The following is a 22,041-nucleotide window of genomic DNA, read 5'->3' as shown; positions in this document are numbered from 1 at the left end:
TGGAGTGACATGTCTGACCGTGATTCACCCACCAGAGCAGCAGAGGAGGCATCTGCTATCCTGACTATATGGGCTAGAATTTGATTATAATGGAGAGTGTCTTGCCCAAGCTACATTCCCACTCTCTCGATCAAGGGGGTTTCAGGACAGTCTGTGTTGGGATGGATGGTCCCCAAAGGCCAACTAGCACCCAAGGCTGCAGCACTAAGAGCCAGCGCAGTCTTGCCTCTGGTTTAATTACTTGTTAATACAAGCAAAGACAAAAGAGCGTCAACTGGCTTAAAGCTGAAGAAAGTGCTCACACACTGCGCTTCAATTTCAATGAGTCGGCTGATAAACCTATACATATCATTAATCGAATCAAAAAACATATTCACAAACAGCAAATGAGGAAATAAAACAAATGAATGAAAAAAAAAAAAACCAAAGAGAACAAGATACTTCATTTTTTCTGCAAGCTACTATCAATATCAACACAAAATTGAAATTCACTGACACTACAATTATCACCTGATGAAAAAACAGAACATAATTATTCATACAGAATAAACAGAACACGTTTTAAGACACACACTGGCATGGCGGTCAACCTCACTTCAGTCACCAACACTGAATGGCTTGTAAAGTGATGGCATGATGTAAAAAAATATATATAAATCAATATTTTAAAAAAAAGAACATAATAGATGACATCTGTCTCCCATTGTCTCTCAATCCACTCCACAGGCACCCAGAACACACACACACACACCCATCCACCCACCCACACAAACACACACGCACACCCATCCACCTACCCACACAAACACACACGCACACCCATCCACCTACCCACACAAACACACACACACACCCATCCACCCACCCACACAAACACACACGCACACCCATCCACCTACCCACACAAACACACACACACACACATCCACCTACCCACACAAACACACACACACACACACATCCACCTACCCACACAAACACACACACACACACATCCACCTACCCACACAAACACACACACACACACACATCCACCTACCACACAAACACACACACACACCCATCCACCTACCCACACAAACACACACGCACACCCATCCACACAAACAACCACCCCCACACAAAAACACAAATCCACACCCACTCACTTCCCACTCCCACCCCGTCTCACACACACCCTTCCCCCCTCACCCCCCCCTCCCCCCCCCCCCCACACACACACTCACAAATACACCCACCCACATAATATACATACCCACCTATCTACCCATACCCACCCACCCACACATAAATACCCCACACACACGTACCACTCACCCACATCCACCCACTCATACACACACACACATACCACACACACATACACACACACACACACACAGAGGGAGAGAGAGAGAGAGAGCCCCCACACCATCCCAACACAATCACACAGTTTTCCATCCATTCAGTCCATTCAGCCAGTACCTCCACCAAAGCCAGGCCCCACGCACTCACCAACCCGACGGATCATGGAGTTCAAATCTCTGCGTAGCTCTTCCAGCTCCGAGTGAACACTTTTCTGCCTGTAAAACAAACAAACAAACAACAGAAAAATGGCATGCAGCAAAAACGCTGTTGGAAAAATCCACTTGAAGAGCAGAACACACACAACTGAAGACAGAAACAAAGAAAGTGAATGATCTAGTGGATCATGGCAACATGCTGTCCATGGGGAGAACAGCCTGAAATTCCTTGTAAAAAAAAAAAAAAAAAAAAAAAAAAAAAATTCTGCTGAGGCTGAATTACAATACAACACAAAAAAAATACAGTACAATACAGTACAGTATAATACAGTACAATATGATACAGTGTAAAAGCATACAAAGCAATACAGTACAGTACAGTGCAGTACAGTAAAGTACAATACAAAACATTACAAAACAATTACAGTACTAAAACTAAGTTCAGTTCAGTTACTAGAGGAGGCGTCACAGCACTTGGACAAATCTACATATGCTACACCACATCTGTTAGGCAGATGCCTGACCAGCAGCGTAACCCAACATGCTTAGTACAATACAAAAACAATACAGCACAATACAACACAAAATATCACAATACAACAACAATACAAACTGGTTGTGACCAAAAAAAAAGTACTACAACACACTACACCACACTACAAACCACACAACACAATTCCATACAACACAGCCACAATCCAACCCAAAAAATTTCTAAACACACACACACAACCAGCCCAACACAACATTCCCCAACACACACACAACCCAACAACACTGCCAAACACACACACAACCTAACCCAACCCAACAACGTTCCCCAACACACACACAACCCAACCAACCCAACAACGTTCCCCAACACACACACAACCAACCAAACACAACCAACCCAACACAACCTAACCCAACCCAACAACATTCGCCAACACACACACAACCAACCAAACACAACCAACCCAACACAACCCAACAACATTCGCCAACACACACACAACCAACCCAACCCAACCCAACCCAACAACATTTGCCAACACACACACAACCAACCCAACACAACCAACCCAACCCAACCCAACCACATTCGCCAACACACACACAACCAACCCAACACAACCAACCCAACACAACCCAACCCAACCCGACAACATTCCCCAACACACACACACAACCTAACCCAACCCAACAACGTTCCAACAACAGTACAAATTGGTTGTGACAAAAAAAAGTACTACAATACACCATGCCACACTACAAACCACACAACACAATTCCATACAACACAGCCACAATCCAACCCAACCCAACAACATTCCCCAACACACACACAACCTAACCCAACACAACCAACCCAACACAACAACATTCCCCAACACACACACAACCTAACCCAACCCAACAACATTCCCCAACAACACAACAACATTCCCCAACACACACACAACCCAACCCAACACAACAACGTTCCCCAACACACACACAACCAACCCAACACAACAACGTTCCCCAACACACACACAACCAACCCAACCCAACAACATTCCCCAACACACACACAACCAACCCAACCCAACAACATTCCCCAACACACACACAACCTAACCCAACACAACCCAACAACATTCCCCAACACACACACAACCAACCCAACACAACCAACCCAACACAACCTAACCCAACCCAACAGCATTCCCCAACACACACACAACCAATCCAACACAACAACATTCCCCAACATACACACAACCTAACCCAACACAACCCAACAACATTCCCCAACACACACACAACCTAAACCAACCCAACCCAACAACATTCCCCAACACACACACAACCTAACCCAACCCAACAACATTCCCCAACACACACACAACCTAAACCAACCCAACCCAACAACATTCCCCAACACACACACAACCTAACCCAACCCAACAACATTCCCCAACACACACACAACCAACCCAACCCAACAACATTCCCCAAAAACACACAACCTAACCCAACACAACAACGTTCCCCAACAACACAGCATTCCCCAACACACACACAACCCAACCCAACACAACAACATTCCCCAACACACACACAACCTAACCCAACACAACAACGTTCCCCAACACACACACAACCCAACCCAACACAACAACGTTCCCCAACACACACACAACCTAATCCAACACAACAACGTTCCCCAACACACACACAACCTAACCCAACACAACAACGTTCACCAACACACACACAATCCAACCCAACCCAACAACATTCCCCAACACACACACAACCTAACCCAACACAACAACAATCCCCAACACAAACACAACCAATCCAACCCAACAACATTCCCCAACACACACACAACCAACCCAACCCAACCCAACCCAACAACATTCCCCAATACTTACACAACCAACCCAACCCAAAACCATCCCCCAACATACACACAACCAACCCAACACAACCTGACCCAACCCAACAACATATACCCCAACACATACACAACCAATCCAACACAACCCAACCCAACAACATTCCCCAATACTTACACAACCAACCCAACCCAAAACCATCCCCCAACATACACACAACCAACCCAACACAACCTGACCCAGCCCAACAACATATACCCCCAACACATACACAACCAATCCAACACAACCCAACCCAACCCAAAAACATTCCCCATTACTTACACAACCCAACCCAACAAAAAAACATTCCCCAACACACACACACACACACACACACACACAGAGAGAGAGAGAGAGAGAGAGACCCTGACCCCTACTCACATGTCCTGAAAGCTTCTCTCCAGACTGTCAGCGTATTGGGCGCCGCCGGGTTTGCTGTGTGCGACGCTGGTGGCAGCGGCCGTGATGGCACTCTGCAGTCGCTGCAGGTCGCTGCGCATCTCCTGTCGCACCTGTTCCACCTGGGTCTGCAGGTGAGAGTCCACTCCCCCCCCTCCACCGCTTCCTCCTCCTCCTCCTCCTCCCTCCCTCTCCTGCAGTCTGGAGCTGAGGGTGCTGACCTCGTCTGGATTGGAATGAGACAATTAGTGAATTACTGCCTGTAGCATACATTTGGCACAAGTAAAAGAACAACCTGTGGCTACGAGAGAGCTGTTCTTGATCTGATTTGGTGGTGAAGACCTCTCTCATATATACAGGTGTGTGTGTGTGTGTGTGTGTGTGTGTGTGTGTGTGTGTCTGTGAGTCTGTCTATCTGCCTGTGCATGTTCTGTGTGTGTGTGTGTGTGTGTGTGTGTGTGTGTGCGTGTGTGTTTGAGTTTGTGTGCCTGTGTCTGCATGTGTGTACAAGAGTGTGTGCATCTATATTTGTAGGAGTATGCCCTTTCATCTTTATGTTTCCACACAAAAATGTACTCAATGTCAGTAGCGAAGGTTTTTTTTCCCTTCTAAAAATTGGTTTGCCTTTCAAAGGATTACACCATACACAACTGTCTCTAGCAGTGAAGCTGAAAGATAAAACGCACGCACAAAGCAATGTAAGTGGGCTTAAGAATCAATCATGAAGTCTTCTTCTTCTTCTTCTTCTGCGTTCATTCGTATGCACGCGAGTGGGCTTTTACGTGTATGACAGCTTTTACCCCGCCATGTAGGCAACCATACTCTGTTTTCAGGGGTGTGCATGCTGGGTATGTTCTTGTTTCCATAACCCACCGAACGCTGACATGGATTACAGGATCTTTAATGTGCGTATTTGATCTTCTGCTTGCATATACACACGAAGGGGGTTCAGGCACTAGCAGGTCTGCACATATGTTGACCTGGGAGATCGTAAAAATCTCCACCCTTTACCCACCAGGTGCCGTCACCGTGATTCGAACCCGGGACCCTCAGATTGACAGTCCAACGCTTTAACCACTCGGCTATTGCGCCCGTCAAATCATGAAGTCAAAAGATGTGACCATTCGCCATGCATTTTCTTCATAATACTTTCTAGAAAATGGTAACTGTACAAATCATTTGTGGAGATTCATAATGTTTCTAAAAAAAAAATAATGTTGTATGAAACAAATTTCTAATGCAGAACACTGTCACGAAATCCTGATATTATTCTACTTTATCATAGATGGAGACAGTTAAACTGTTTGTTTTGCATCATGTATTATTATTCATATTGTGTGTTATTTCACTAATTTCACTAATGTTTCTTGTGCATGGAGATACAAGATTCAAGACTGGTTTACTGACTGTCTATGCACAGATATAGAATTCACATTTCGAAATGTGTCCAAAACAATGAAATAAAATACACATCCACTAAAGCTGAATAAGTTAGGAGTAAGTTAAGAAAGTACGTATATCAAAATAAAATCAATCACACATACACATACCTTTGTGAAATGATGTCAACTCCATACTGGTTCATAACTATACTGTTCAACACTTGTCTTGAACTTGCACTGGTTTTTTGATAAACTGTTCATGAGCATAATGAATGTTTTTTTCACATGCACCCACCAAAAATGTGGATAAAAGAGATTTTTGCTTCTTCTTTTTTTCTTTTTTTTTCCTCATTCACTCTGCAGTTCTCAGATATGCCAACAGTACCATCCCAAGCAGAGTTTCGCAGAGAGACCCAGGCTTTGACACATAACCTACAGACCTGGAGGAATCTGATATGAAGGTTTCTTCTGTGCTGCACCCCTGTGACTCTTCACTGATTTAAGGGAGAAGAACACCAAGCCAAGCATAATATGAATGTGTTTTCAATGTACCCTCTGAAAATGTGAACAATTCTTTTCTTCTTCTTTGCTTTTTTAAACTCACCAAGCATAATGGATGTTTTTTCAATGTACCCTCTGAAAATATGATTTTTTTTTTTTTGTTGTTTGTTTGGTTTTTTTTTGGTTGGTTAAAAATATAGTATAGTAGGCTATGTTTATAATTATATTCAAATAATGTTTATATTCAAATAATGTTTCTTAATTCCTTCTGTTTTTACATTAAGAATACTAGTTACCTGCAGTGTGTGGATTATGTATGAAATGGTGTATGTGATATTTTTTACATTTGTATCTTCGTAATATTCGTAAAAGCTGTTGTTGACTTTTACAGTTATGGTCCCCATGTTGTTTACTTGTCTATCTTGTGATAATGCACCTGACCAAATTTCTCCAGTTGGAGATAATAAAGTTATTCTTATCTTATCTTATCTTATCTTAACTCACTCTGCAAGTCTTGTATCTGCCGACGGTAGCGGTCCTTCTCCTGATTCATGGTCCTCACCAGCTGTTCCAGGCTTTCAATCACCTGAACACATACACCACTTTCAACATCCAGGCTTTCAATCACCTGAACACATACACCACTTTCAACATCCAGGCTTTCAATCATCTGAACACATACACCACTTTCAACATCCAGGCTTTCAATCACCTGAACACATACACCACTTTCAACATCCAGGCTTTCAATCATCTGAACACATACACCACTTTCAACATCCTACGTTTTTTGTCTACTGCTTTTAATCCGTTATGTAATAGAACCCACCCACCTCCACTTGACCCTGAATGGTGGTCTGGACGCTAGTCTTTCAGAGGAGATGATAAACCAAGATCCAGCGTAAAACTGGCACTTAGAACGTAATGTAACAGAACCCACCCAAATCAGCGAAAGGGGTGTCCCTGGTAAAAACCCGCTTTGATAGTAAGACAGATAACATTTGCAGAAAAAAACAAAAACAAAAGAAAACAAAAATAGGGGTGGCCCTGCACTGTGGCAATGCGACGCAACACGATGCGTTCTCACAAGGGAAAGCAGCCCGAATCTGACACAGATGTGACAGAAGTAATGCAATACAACACCACACTACACAACACAACACAATATAACACGATAAGCACAATATAAAGACAACACAACACAGTTCAGTTAAGTTCAGTTCAGTTCAAAACAGTTCAGTTACTCAAGGAGTCACCACTGCGTTCGGACAAATCCATACACGCTATACCACATCTGTTAGGCAGATGCCTGGCCAGCAGTGTAACCCAACGCGCTTAGTCAGGCCTTGAAAGGAAAAAAAAGTGTAAAATGGATACATCATTAAATTGATGGATGAATAAATAAACAAACAAACAAATAAAAAAATAGATTAAGAAAAAAACATAAATAAATAAACAAACACAACACAACATAATATAACATAGTACAACACAACACAGCATAGCAAAACACAACACAACAAAGATGACACAACACAATACAACATAATACAATATAACACAACACAATACAACATAATACAATATAACACAACACAATACAACATAGTACAACACAGCACAGCACAACACAACACAACAAAGATGACACAACACAACACAACATAATACAATATAATACAACACAATACAACACAGGACAACACAACACAACACAACACACCACACCACCTGGCTCTGAGAATCCATCTTGGTGCGCAGTTCTCTCAGCTCATTGCTGAAGGGGGAGAACAGAGAGGTGCTGGCCACAACCTCGGGTCCGGCGGTCGATGACGCAGAGGGTACGCTCCATCCCATCTCTCGACGGATCCAGTTGATGTGATCGTTGTTGTTCACAAACGACATCGGCCCAGGTGACTGGTAGGTGGGCACGGTCTTTTCTGCAGAACAACACGACACAGAAAAATCGATTCGCCACCACAGTTTTTGAAACAACCCCTGTTTTGTAGTTCAGTCAGTAAAGCATACAATCATAGCTGTAGAATGACAACCCATGCTTGCAGTTCAATCAGTGGAGCATAAAATGACAGCTGCAGAATGAGGAAGCAGTCAAATTATTGTTCAAAATGATGACTTATTGAACAACAAGAGGCAAAAGCCTATCATGGGTCATGGGTGATTCCTGCTGTACAACAACAAAACCTGAGAAAAATCCAGAAGTGGAGGGGTGTGGGGACTAGTACATACATATAAAAGTCTGAATGACATTTTTGCCCAACACCAGAAACGAGCGTTTGTGTGCTGGAAACGGAGCAATTCTACCTTAAGCACCCCACACCAATCGGCTTTCTATTGTTTTATGAACAAATTTTACTTCTCTATACATTAACCATTGACAGATGCAACAGCCAAGTGTTTAAAGCACTGGAAATTTCAAGAAAATACACAGTATGCAAACTCCCCCAAAACAAAGTATTGCTGCCTGCATATAGTACATGGCAGGTTAAAAACAAGTATGCACATAAATGCCCAAGTGTGAACACAAGTTACAGCCCTTGAACGCAGAAGATGAATATATTAATTGGTGGAATGATATATCAAAATTCAGTTACCAAATGACAACTGATTTACTTAAAAGTATTTAAAAAAAAAAAAAAACTTTTCTGGAGCATGACAAATTCCCAAAACTCTACAGATGAAAATAATGGAGTCTTAAGGAATACTACTAATGGTAATATTAATAATAATTGCAATAATAATCATTATGATCATCATCTTCAATATCCTCATCATCATCAATAGCATCATCATCATCATCATCATCATCTTTACCATCATAATAAAGCAATGATACTTTGGTACTGATGTTCTTTGGTCTGCTGATCAACAGTACAGGCAGACATCTTTCCCTCCCCCTCACACCTTCCGAGAATGGAGCACACTACTCCAGAAGGTTGTCACAGACGAATCATCGGACTGCCTCAAGTCCAGACTGGCCTCCTACCTGTGACTCAGTTAAGAAATTTTCACCTTCGCCCCAACCATTCTGTTTCTCCAGTTGCCTCCACACAACTCCTTTTTTTCCCCCCTTTTTTTTCAAACTGGTAAGTAGTGTTGTAGAAATCTAGTGCTGATAGGGAGAATTCCCAGAGACCGCCATGTCAGCTGGACTGGCCTAGCTGGAGAAGCCATCAGATCAGATGACTGCCCATCCCCCAGCACCTCTCCTCTCTCAATTAACAGCATTTCCCTCGGCAGCTCAGTCAAATCATGCTCTTCATCAACCTCTCATAAAACGACAGTTTCAGCAGCATGTATAGATGTTGATCGTCATAATGAAGAAGGAATAAGAACAATGAGTAGGAAAACGGGTCATCGCAATTTTACAAACCAGCTTACAAATGCAGAATTACAGACATCAAAAGCTTACGTATAGATTCCGGTTGTGGTGAAGGATGTTTGCTGGTGTCAAGTCCATGCAGCTTCCGCTGAAAAATAAAACATATGAAACAAATGATTTTTTTTTTTTTTTTTTTTTTTTAAGAAAGAGGATAATGGACTACCTCCTTCATTACATAACAAAGATTGTGCCATCAACTCACATCAAATCAAGCAGGAGAGTTTCTAGTTCTTCTGCAGTACAAACCTGGAACTTACCGCCATTTTTCAGTCCCTCACAGTCCCTCACTCACATATCAAACAAATATAAAAACATTCATTTTCATGCTGTTTGTGCATAACTAAGGCACCAGTCCATTCCATCAGCTGTGTTCTTCCATGTTTCCATGTGTATAGGTGTGTGTGTGTGTGTGTGTGTGTGTGTGTGTGTGTGTGTGTTTAGTTTAGTTTAGTTTAGTTTAGTTTAGTTTAACATCTTTTCACTGTTTAGTGATATTAGATGAGTGTGTGTGTGTATGTGTACGTGTGTTGTGGTTTGTGTCAGATGCATTATTGTAAAATACTTTGAGCTGATTGAAAGCGCTATGTTAATGTACTAATATCATTATTGTTAAGCTGCATACGGTTCAGCTGACTGCTTCGTGATTAAGAACATTACAAACAGCTGTCTAAATTCTCCAATGAATCAAAATATTCATCACAGCAGAGACATTTACAGTTCAAAGTACATTCCACAATTATTTCCTCTAAAACAAATAAGAAAACAACCTCACAGAAAGTAATTTGTGCTGTGTTATCTGCATTCCCAATACTTGTGTTGCCATGGGTTCTTTTTCAGTCCGCCAAATGCTTGCTGCACACAGGACCTCCATTAATCACCTCATCCAAATGACTAACTGGATGCTCAGACTGATTCTCCAGTCAAACTTCGGAGAAAGGGTGAGACCGGGATTCAAACCCAGACCCTCACAGTCACTCTATTGGCAGATGAGCATCCTCAACCATTCTCCCACCCTCCTCAGGTCTCCAGACACTTTCTACCAATATTTGCCATCAACCTAAATGACCAGAGCACACAATACCACTGCTCCATTGGCTGTGGATCGAAATGGATCTTTTGAAGGATTCTTTTGTGGGTTGTTGCCCTGCACAGGGATTACCACAGGATTAAAGACAAGGGGGTTGAGAAGAAGACAGAGTTAACATGCAAGGCATACCCTGGCACTTGCCAGATTTGACTCCGTTTCCCGCACAATGTCATAGAACTTTCTCTCCCATTCCATGGTCCTCAGAAATGATCATCTGAAAAAAAAAAAATCTATAACTATTTCCATATACAGCACAGTGTAACAAGTATATTGTTTTTTTATGATTTAAATCAGAGCATTATGAATAAATGTTGCTTTTGTGATTATGGCACGCCAGTGGGAAAGCATGGCCTGATGAGCAGGATTCTGATTCAGAGTTATTAGAGAGAGGAAAAGAAAGAGAGAGACAGACAGAGACAGACATACTGTCTGAAAGACAGACAGAGAGAATAGGTGTTTTTTGGTCATATTCAAATACACATACAAACGGACATCAGTATCCAATAACTGTATATCAGTATCCTTCATGCCCTAAGAACAAATGCCAATACTAATGGTGGTTGATTTGAGGGGGAAACATTGAGGACTATGTTTTCCCTCCTCTACTCTGTCTCCAAATTCATCTCTCCCTACACCTTCATCATGCACACCAAAGGGCACATACACACTGATTAAGTTACTGAGAAGATGCATATCACTGGCACAGTTTACAATGGGCATTGATGCATGTTTACCTACAGGCCCACAAGCCACAGATAGCATCCTTTTTAAAAGATTCTGAGTCAAAAGAAAGGGACTGAGGGGTGATAGGGAGGATTAGGATACCTGTGGTTCAATCAAATGTATGTACTCTAAGAAACTGACAAAATAACATAAACGAGCATTTGCTTCTAAACCTGTGTACAGTATATTTTGTCAAGTTTTCCAGAACTGATATAAAATCTACTCAGTCATGCTGCATTCACTTTTACAATTGTATCTAGATCTAAGTGAAGGTGTTGCTGAAGCCAGGGAGGAGTGTGCAAAGGACTAGGACAAGTGGTGTTGGCTCTGGGCCGTCTGCCTCAAGCTGCAGCTAACTTGATGTCGTCAGACAGATTGTTCTCTGTGTGTCAACATGCATGCATCATCATTATTTTCAGCTTGTAAGCTTTGTTTTCGAGTCGAAAATAATGTTTTGCGCCTTTTTACACATATAAGCCTATTTTCGTTTTTATATATTTTTTTGCAAAATGCATATGCAACTGCAAACCTCTTAACAGTTATGAAAACAAACAGCTGGGAAACTTCTCTGCACTCGCCTGAACCAAAACTCACGAAACTCGTGTTGTTGTTCGAACGTATTTGAAAGTTGTTTCCCCTGTTGTTAATAACGTTGTGTGTTTTCTCATCCAAAAGAATGCAGGTTACTTGCTTCCACGCCAGCTCAATGGTATCAGTAATCTTCGTTCATTTTCGTCAGTGCTCTTCGTGCGTTTTCGACCAACTTATTCGACAGTGTGATTTGATGTCAAAACAAAATTATTACCAGATGTCTGCACCATAGAGCTCGATTTATTTTTTCATCACGATTTTTTGTTTGATTTCTTAATAGTTTGGCAATTAATTTTTTTTCGTTTCAAAATGACCGGTGTTTTTTTCTTATTTATGAGACTGATGTAACAAATAGGAGAGGGGGGTTGGGGCGGGGGGCGTGGGGGGGGGGGGGGGGGGGGGGGGGGGCAGGGGTAGTTGGGAGGGCGTAGGTGATTTCGTCGAGTGAAGCTCAATATCTGAGACGCAAACCGTAGCCTATGGCTGGCATTCTTAATTGATTATATTATAGTCATTTATTTGTTCATACTGTACTCAATCACTCACAAAGCGCGTTGGGTTACCTGCTGCAGGTCAGGCATCTGCTTAACAGTTGTGGTGTAGCGTATATGGATTATATGGATTCATCCGAATGTAGTGACGTCTCTTTGAGCAACTGAACTGAACTGAACAATCGCTTTCTGTACGTTTGTAGTTCAGTTGACTTCAGTTCAGCCGCTGAAATTATGAACTTAAAAACTGAATCAAAGTGTGAGAAAAAAAAATCGCTCTCGTAACTTTTTCACTGTCTTTCTTCTGGGATTTTCTTCTTTTTTTTCTCTCTCTCTTTTTTTTTCTGAGAGTGGCTCTGTGTGACTTCATATGGAACCGGGAACCACCCTACAGATATTCTACTGATGAAAACTAAGGTTAAATGTCTATTGCCGCCGTAAGGTGTACTATAATATGTGTATTTGAAAGTTACTAAATGAATGTCCATCATGTACGTGTGTCACGGTTCGAAAACTGTGTTGTACTGGCTTGGCCTTGTTCTCTAATACACTGATGTATGCCAGTGTCATATGTGTTAGAAACCTGTGTAGAATATATATATATATATATATATATATATGTATATATGTATGTGTGTGTGTGTGTGCGTGTGTGTGTGTGTGTGTGTGTGTGTGTGTGTCACTGTGTGTAGCGTAGTGTAGTGTGTGTGTCCAGTCACTGTGTGTGTGTGTGTATGTGTGTGTGCGTGCGTGTGTGTGTGTGCCAGTGTGTGTGTTCATGCTAGCCGTGTGAGTATGCACACCGCCAGTGTGTAGGTGTGCACAGGTTTGCTGAACTGTGACGTGGCCTACCTTCATTTTATTTCGATTATTAGCCTTCGAGATCTCAGTGTAGCTTTTGTTCATTTTCCAGGGAGGCAACCACCAGCGCCAATGCAAGCTACCCCTGCTCTGGCTACTTGAATATCACGCCCTACCTGCAACTTGACCACATGTGTGCCTGGGTCTTACACGGCTCTGAAGCCACCATATGCATGTCCACCCGGCCAGAGATGTCCACCGATGAAGACTACACATTGTCACTGAGTTCGGTAATTCCCGGAGACAACCATTTGATCATCTTTCATTTTTACATTCTAATGTTTTTGTTTGTTTGTTTGTTTTCTTTATTTATATTTTCTTTTCTTTCATTCATTCATCTAGTTCCTTCATTTTTTTTTTTTATCTTATTTTATTTTTTGTTATTAATTTTCTGTTTTTACTTATCATTTGTGACTTATGAATTCATTTGTGTAAGTATTTATTTTACTTCATTTTTTTTTCTCCGAGTCCGAGGCAGCACGGGGCTGATTCAGCGTGTCAGGTTCGGGGTTACGCTGCTGGTCAGGCATCTGCTTATTTAAGCAGATGTGGTATAGCGTATATGGATTTGTCCGAACGCAGTGACGCCTCCATGAGTAACTGAGCTGAACTGAATTGAACTGTGACTTATTTCTATTCATTTCAGTTAAATTTAAAATATTTTAAAAATTAATTTATGTTTTACACCTATGGTACCAATGGCAGGTTTTAAAAACTGACCAACACGGTTTTTTGTTTGTTGTTGTTGTTGTTTGTTTGGACTGGCAGCTTTTATTTTCACTGTCTTGTGTGTGTCAGTGGTATTTTGAGAAACAGTGTAGGCCTAAGCCTATGTCGAATCGATACCGTATAAAGCCTATGCCTGCGACTGCAAATGTGTTTCATGGTATACCTGTATCAATTTTGTAGTTAAAATACATTTTAGAATAACACATTCAACTGCAACAACTTTTCCTCAAACACAAACGTGCACGGAAACGCACACACACATGCACACACACACACTTACACTTCACATGCACATGCTTACATGCTTTTTTTTCTCACATGTTTCTGTCACACATATGCACAGAGGCATACTAAAAAAATAATAATAATAATAATAATAAAAATTTTAAAAAAACAATGAAAAAATATTTCTAAAACAAACAAACAAACCAATCTTAACCAGAACAACACATTTTATTTTCAGAATTTGCCATTCATTATTTCCTTTTAGAACATGATCATTAATGTTTGGAAGATTCTTTCTCCAGTTCATCATTTTAAAAACAGAAAAAAAATAGTGAAACAAAAGATATGCAAAAGTGTTCATGAAAATATAAAACCTTTTTTTTTTTTTCGTAATCTTATGTCAAGCATGAAATGACTGTCAGTACTTGATTTGCCAAGAAAAGCACACACACGGACACATTCACACACACACACACACACGGACGCACGCACACACACACACACACACACACACACACACACACACACACTTCACTGAAACGCACGCACATGTTTAATGCTTTGTTTCTCTCTCTCATGTTTCTGTCACACATATGCACAGAGGCATACTAAAAATAATAATAATAATAATAATAAAAATTAAAAAAAAAAAAAAATTTCTAAAACAAACCAACCAACCAAACTTAACCAAAACAACACATTTTATTTTCAGAATTTGCCATTCATTATTTCCTTTTAGAACATGATCATAAATGTTTGGAAGATTCTTTCTCCAGTTCATCATTTTACAAACTGGAAAAAAAAAATAGTGAAACAAAAGATATGCAATAGTGTTCGTGAAAATATAACAGCTTTCTTTTTTTTCGGAATGTTATGTCAAGCATGAAATGACTGTCAGTACTTGATTTGCCAAGATAAACACACGCACACACACATTTACACACACACACACGGATGCACGCACATACGCACACATTCAAACACACACACACACACACACACACACACACACATACACACACACACACACACACACATACACACACACACACACTTGCACTTCACATGCACATGCTTACATGCTCTGTTTTTCTCTCATGTTTCTTTCACACATGCACAGAGGCATACTAAAAAAAAAAAAAGAACAACAAAAAACAAAAAAAACAAAAAAAAACAATGAAAAATATTTCTAAAACAAACAAACAAACCAATCTTAACCAGAAGAACACATTTTATTTTCAGAATTTGCCATTCATTATTTCCTTTTAGAACATGATCATTAATGTTTGGAAGATTCTTTCTCCAGTTCATCATTTTAAAAACAGAAAAAAAATAGTGAAACAAAAGATATGCAAAAGTGTTCATGAAAATATAAAAACTTTTTTTCTTTTCTTTTTTTCGTAATCTTATGTCAAGCATGAAATGACTGTCAGTACTTGATTTGCCAAGAAAAGCACACACACGCACACATTCACACACACACACACACGGACGCACGCACATACACACTTCACTGAAACGCACGCACATGTTTAATGCTTTGTTTCTCTCTCTCATGTTTCTGTCACACATATGCACAGAGGCATACTAAAAAATAATAATAATAATAATAATTTTTTTTTAAAAACAATGAAAAAATATTTCTAAAACAAACCAACCAACCAAACTTAACCAGAACAACACATTTTATTTTCAGAATTTGCCATTCATTATTTCCTTTTAGAACATGATCATAAATGTTTGGAAGATTCTTTCTCCAGTTCATCATTTTAAAAACAGAAAAAAAATAGTGAAACAAAAGATATGCAAAAGTGTTCATGAAAATATAAAAACTTTTTTCTTTTTTTTTTTCCGTAATCTTATGTCAAGCATGAAATGACTGTCAGTACTTGATTTGCCAAGAAAAGCACACACACGCACACATTCACACACACACACACACACAGACGCACGCACACACACACACACACTTCACTGAAACGCACGCACATGTTTAATGCTTTGTTTCTCTCTCTCATGTTTCTGTCACACATATGCACAGAGGCATACTAAAAATTAAAAAAATAATAATAATAAAAATTTTTAAAAAACAATGAAAAAATATTTCTAAAACAAACCAACCAACCAAACTTAACCAGAACAACACATTTTATTTTCAGAATTTGCCATTCATTATTTCCTTTTAGAACATGATCATAAATGTTTGGAAGATTCTTTCTCCAGTTCATCATTTTAAAAACAGAAAAAAAATAGTGAAACAAAAGATATGCAAAAGTGTTCATGAAAATATAAAAACTTTTTTTTTTTCGTAATCTTATGTCAAGCATGAAATGACTGTCAGTACTTGATTTGCCAAGAAAAACACACGCATACACACACTTACACACACACACACACGGACGCACGCACATACGGACACATTCAAACACACACACACACACACACATACACACACACACACTTGCACTTCACATGCACATGCTTACATGCTCTGTTTTTCTCTCATGTTTCTTTCACACATAATTATGCACAGAGGCATACTAAAAAAAAAAAAAAAAAGAACAACAAAAAACAAAAAAACAATGAAAAAATATTTATAAAACAAACAAACCAATCTTAACCAGAACAACACAGTTTATTTTCAGAATTTGCCATTCATTATTTCCTTTTAGAACATGATCATAAATGTTTGGAAGATTCTTTCCCCAGTTCATCATTTTACAAACTGGAAAAAAAATAGTGAAACAAAAGATATGCAAAAGTGTTCATGAAAATATAAAAACTTTTTTTTTTTTTCGTAATCTTATGTCAAGCATGAAATGACTGTCAGTACTTGATTTGCCAAGAAAAGCACATGCACGCACACATTCACACACACACACACACACACACACGGACGCACGCACACACACACACAGACCAAGTCATTTTTGTTTTCTTTTGACAGCCCAGTTGACCATAGTAACCATACCGAACTTAAAGGCATAATTATGGAACAGTTAAACAACTTTAACACACACACACACACACACACACACACACACACACACACACACACACACACACACACGGCAATCGTCAAGCAAAACGTTCAGTTAAAGCAACATGTGTACAACGAACAGAAAAATGAATGTAAGTAATACAGTTCAATAGTTTACCAATAGCTGCATACCTTCATAACAGGTGCCCGGGTGTATTATGAAGTTTTTACAAATGACATACAAAATGATATATGACAAATGATATACAAAATGAGGAATTTTGTATATCAATGTCCCGTCACATGTACTGGTGACAGTAGACAAATTGCATACTATTATTCAAACACATAATAATCAATAATTGGAATTCGAGTTGTAATGTTGGGGACATGCATGCCATGGATAAATGAACTGTGTACTGAATGGTTAGATACAGACAGCAGTCATCAGGTCACAGACAATATCACAGACACTTCACGTTGCTTTCGAACATTCCGCAATAGCCAACATCTCAACAGAATTACATTCAGCAATGTCGCTGAACACCTCACAATAAATTAGCTGCACATGGTTCAAATAGAAGCTCCTAATTACGATGATGATGTTAGATGGTCGTTGATAACAACAACAATCATCATCATCATCGTCAACATCATCACCATCATCATCATCATCATCGCATCACCGTCACACTGAAACTGTTGATAACACAATCATCGTCATAATCGTCATCATCGCATCACTATCATAATGAAAAACAGTTCCACAACGCATCTAGCATAGGGATGCACAGCTCTACGTGATTTCTGAGAAGAAAATAGAGCAGACAACATGATAAAATTTGACGTATAGGCCTTACACACACACACACACACACACACAGATAGATATGGAGTTACATAACAATCACACGCACACATTCACATACACACATACACATTAATCAAACGAATGCACGAAAACGTGCAAAGGCACGCGAACGCACACACACACACACACACACACACACACACACACGCACACACACACACACACACACACACACACACACTGAAAACAGTCACAAGCAGCACAGTAAAGACAGAACAAGTGCCCAGCTTTGCAGTCCAGCAGCAGACCAGGTCAAAACCCTAACTCATGGTGACACAACTTTAGAACAGGTGACATTTGACAACTGTCTGGAGGGATCACATGGGCTGCACTGGACTAAAGACATTCACGAAGGAGCAGTATTCAGACTGAAAGAATGACAGTATTCAGACTGAAAACTACTGATCTGAAACAACCGGCTGAAGGCTTCTGCTCTTGACATGTAGAACACCGTGCACACAGTTTTTTCACGTCAGAGTGAGAAAGTGTGCAGCTGCCTTGACAGAATGAACACAGACGAAAGGATAATACAGGAGGAAAAATATAAAGCAATCAAACAAGTGTGAAACACACACATTCACAAGCACGTACGTACGTACATACGAACGCACGCACGCACGCACACCCCCCCCCCCCCCCCCCCACACACACACACAAAGTCGTTATATATTATCTATAATTATGTGCGCAAGTGAAGAGTGGGAAAGTATCCACATTAATTTGGCTTTTTGACAGCACTGGGCGAGTGGGGGGGCTCCATTCAATCATCCTTGCACTTATGTAATCAAAGCACTTTGTGTCTGTGAGCAACTTTGTGACTTTCAGTTATGCTCTGGTATCTGGTAGTGTAACGTCGCAGACGCCACTTCAGTGATAAAGCTGGCGGACTGTCAGTGATGCTTTCATTGATAAAACTGGCGGACTGTCAGTGATGCTTTCATTGATAAAACTGGCGGACTGTCAGTGATGCTTTCAGTGATAAAACTGGCGGACTGTCAGTGATGCTTTCATTGATAAAACTGGCGGACTGTCAGTGATGCTTTCATTGATAAAACCGACGGACTTTCAGTGATGCTTTCAGTGATAAAACTGGCGGACTGTCAGTGATGCTTTCATTGATAAAACCGACGGACTTTCAGTGATGCTTTCAGTGATAAAACTGCCGGACTGTCAGTGATGCTTTCATTGATAAAACCGACGGACTTTCAGTGATGCTTTCAGTGATAAAACTGGCGGACTGTCAGTGATGCTTTCATTGATAAAACTGACGGACTGTCAGTGATGCTTTCAGTGATAAAACTGGCTGACTGTCAGTGATGCTTTCATTGATAAAACCGACTGACTTTCAGTGATGCTTTCATTGATAAAACTGACGGAATTTCAGTGATGTTTTCAGTGATAAAACTGAAGGACTTTCAGTGATAAAAATGACGGACTTTCAGTATGGCTTCCAGTGATAAATCTGACGGACTTCCAGTGGTGCTTTCAGAGAACAACTGTGGGACTTTCAGTGATGCTGTCGGTGATAAAACTGATGGACTTTCTGCGATGCTTTCAATGATAAAACTGAAGGACTTTCAGTGATAAAACTGACGGACTTTTAGTGATGCTTTCAATGAACTGGGGGACTTTCAATGATGCTTTCAGTGATAAAAACTGACGGGTTGTCAGTGATGCTGTCAGTGAACAACTGAGGGATTTTTAGCGGTGCTTTTAGTGAATGACTGACGGACTTCCAGTCATCAATCTTCCTTTTTTTTTTCTTTTTTTTAATTCCATCCTTTGGTTTACAGTCTTCCATTATTTAACACTATCTACCTTTACCTCGTATTTTTCTGTCACTCGTATGTGCGCGAGTTGGCTTTTACGTGTATGACCGTTTTTACCCCGCCATGTAGGCAGCCATACTCCGTTTTCGGGGGTGTGCTTGCTGGGTATATTCTTGTTTCCATAACCCACCGAACGCTGACATGGATTACAGGATCTTTAACGTGCATATTTGATCTTTTGCTTGCGTACACACACGAAGGGGGTTCAGGCACTAGCAGGTCTGCACATATGTTGACCTGGGAGATCGGAAAAATCTCCACCCTTTACCCACCAGGCGCCGTCACCGAGGTTCGAACCCCAGACCCATAGATTGAAAGCCCAACGTTTTAACCACTAGGTCTACCAATCTGTCCAGGCACTCATGCATTTTGTAATATCTTCTTCTTCTTCCTCTTTGGGTTTTTTTTTTCTCACACATGAATAGAAACCACCAACACACACAAAGATATCTTCTTCGGCAGACTCGAAGCACATTCGACAGAAAGATTACTGTGTAGTAATACTTGAAAAACATTGATATCGATGTTGTGACAGCACAGTACACAGCAATGATGAAGGAATCATAAAACACAAAAAAATTGCCACGATAACGAAACAAACCAAACTGAAGCATTCATTGATAAAGAGGATATCCGAGCACGGATACCAGTGCATGAGAAAAAATTTTAAAAAATTTAAAAAAAGGTGCCGCTGAGTAAAGTGATTGCTGCCATAGAAGTGGAAACAGCTGTCTCTGTTTGTTGGTGTGGGTTTTTTTGGTTGTTGTTGTTGTTGTTTTTTTTGTTGGGTTTGTGTGTGTGTGTGTGTGTGTGTGTGTGTGTGTGTGTGTGTGTGTTTGTGTGTGTTTTTTGTTTTTTGTTTTTTTTTGGTGTGTGTATTTTTCTTGTTGCTTTTTCTATGAAAAAAAAAACAACAACAGTATTTCACCCCCAAATGATGATGTGTGTAATAAGTCTGCGGTCTTGCCATGTCTCTTCTGCATGCAAACCAACAACAGGACATTGATTGTTTGATTCGATGTTAAATCTTGCCGGACATTGTCTTCACATAATGCGTTGACTGTCCAAGGCATTGGAACTCCTGATATCATGGCAGGAATCCTGCACAAACTTGACACCAGGCACAGACTGACACCATACTGACACCGGGCACAGACTGACACCAGAAATCCTGCACAGACTGACACCAGCCACAGACTGACACCAGGCACAGACTGACACCAGAAATCCTGCACAGACTGACACCAGCCACAGACTGACACCAGCCACAGACTGACACAGACTGACACCAGGCACAGACTGACACCAGGCACAGACTGACACAGACTGACACCAGGCACAGACTGACACCAGGCACAGACTGACACCAGCCACAGACTGACACAGACTGACACCAGGCACAGACTGACACCAGCCACAGACTGACACAGACTGACACCAGGCACAGACTGACACCAGCCACAGACTGACACAGACTGACACCAGGCACAGACTGACACCAGTCACAGACTGACACCAGGCACAGACTGACACCATACTGACACCAGACACATATTGACACCAGAAATCCTGCACAGACTGACACCAGGCACAGACTGACACCCATGAATGTGAAAGGAGGGGGGCGGAGGATGTTAGACCATGTTGATTTTCTGCATCCTCTCCACCAGGAGCTGCACGGAGGAGGCGGTCTTCAGCACGCTGACTGCACGGGTGTGGTCGATGTTGCTGAAGTCCACGTTGTTCACCTGCAGAAAAACACACAAACACATCATACCACTGCACTGGTTCAGATTTGTCGCACCAAGTCCACATGGATTCACAAAAAAAACCATGCTGACACGAAAGCATAAATAAACGCGCGCGCACACACACACACACACACACACACACACACACACACACACACACACACACACACACACACACAGAGTCTCGTATATCGCCTTTGTTTCATCTGCTCAGTTTCAAGACAGTCAAAACCTATCACCTGTATGTGAAACTCTAATTCTCATTACAGTGAATTCAAGTAACCGCTCTGCGCCAAAAAAACATAAAC

The 22,041-nt window shown here is 40.8% G+C and overlaps 2 protein-coding genes across 6 annotated transcripts in view; both read right to left on the bottom strand.

Annotated features, from left to right (window-relative positions):
* LOC143295171 (uncharacterized) overlaps positions 1-11,993 on the bottom strand; it is a 21,540-nt gene extending 9,547 nt beyond the window's left edge. Inside the window, exons 1-7 of the mRNA XM_076606743.1 lie at positions 11,935-11,993; positions 10,812-10,896; positions 9,626-9,683; positions 7,927-8,135; positions 6,700-6,781; positions 4,295-4,538; positions 1,495-1,562 (exon numbers count right to left, since the gene is read on the bottom strand). Of these exons, the coding sequence (XP_076462858.1) occupies positions 1,495-1,562; positions 4,295-4,538; positions 6,700-6,781; positions 7,927-8,135; positions 9,626-9,683; positions 10,812-10,877 (727 nt within the window). The 5' untranslated portion in view covers positions 10,878-10,896; positions 11,935-11,993. The remainder of the gene's footprint in view (positions 1-1,494; positions 1,563-4,294; positions 4,539-6,699; positions 6,782-7,926; positions 8,136-9,625; positions 9,684-10,811; positions 10,897-11,934) is intronic.
* An 8,864-nt stretch (positions 11,994-20,857) lies between these two features.
* LOC143295145 (uncharacterized) overlaps positions 20,858-22,041 on the bottom strand; it is an 83,728-nt gene continuing 82,544 nt past the window's right edge. For all 5 annotated transcript variants that reach the window (XM_076606709.1, XM_076606711.1, XM_076606710.1 and 2 more), the window contains one exon: positions 20,858-21,730. In XM_076606709.1, coding sequence (XP_076462824.1) covers positions 21,617-21,730 — 114 coding nt within the window. In that variant the 3' untranslated portion in view covers positions 20,858-21,616. The remainder of the gene's footprint in view (positions 21,731-22,041) is intronic.

This window comes from Babylonia areolata, chromosome 20 (assembly GCF_041734735.1).
Source record: "Babylonia areolata isolate BAREFJ2019XMU chromosome 20, ASM4173473v1, whole genome shotgun sequence".
In the NCBI taxonomy this organism is placed as follows: domain Eukaryota; kingdom Metazoa; phylum Mollusca; class Gastropoda; order Neogastropoda; family Buccinidae; genus Babylonia; species Babylonia areolata.
Note: the sequence above shows the minus strand (reverse complement) of the source record. Positions and strands in the feature narration are given on the sequence as shown.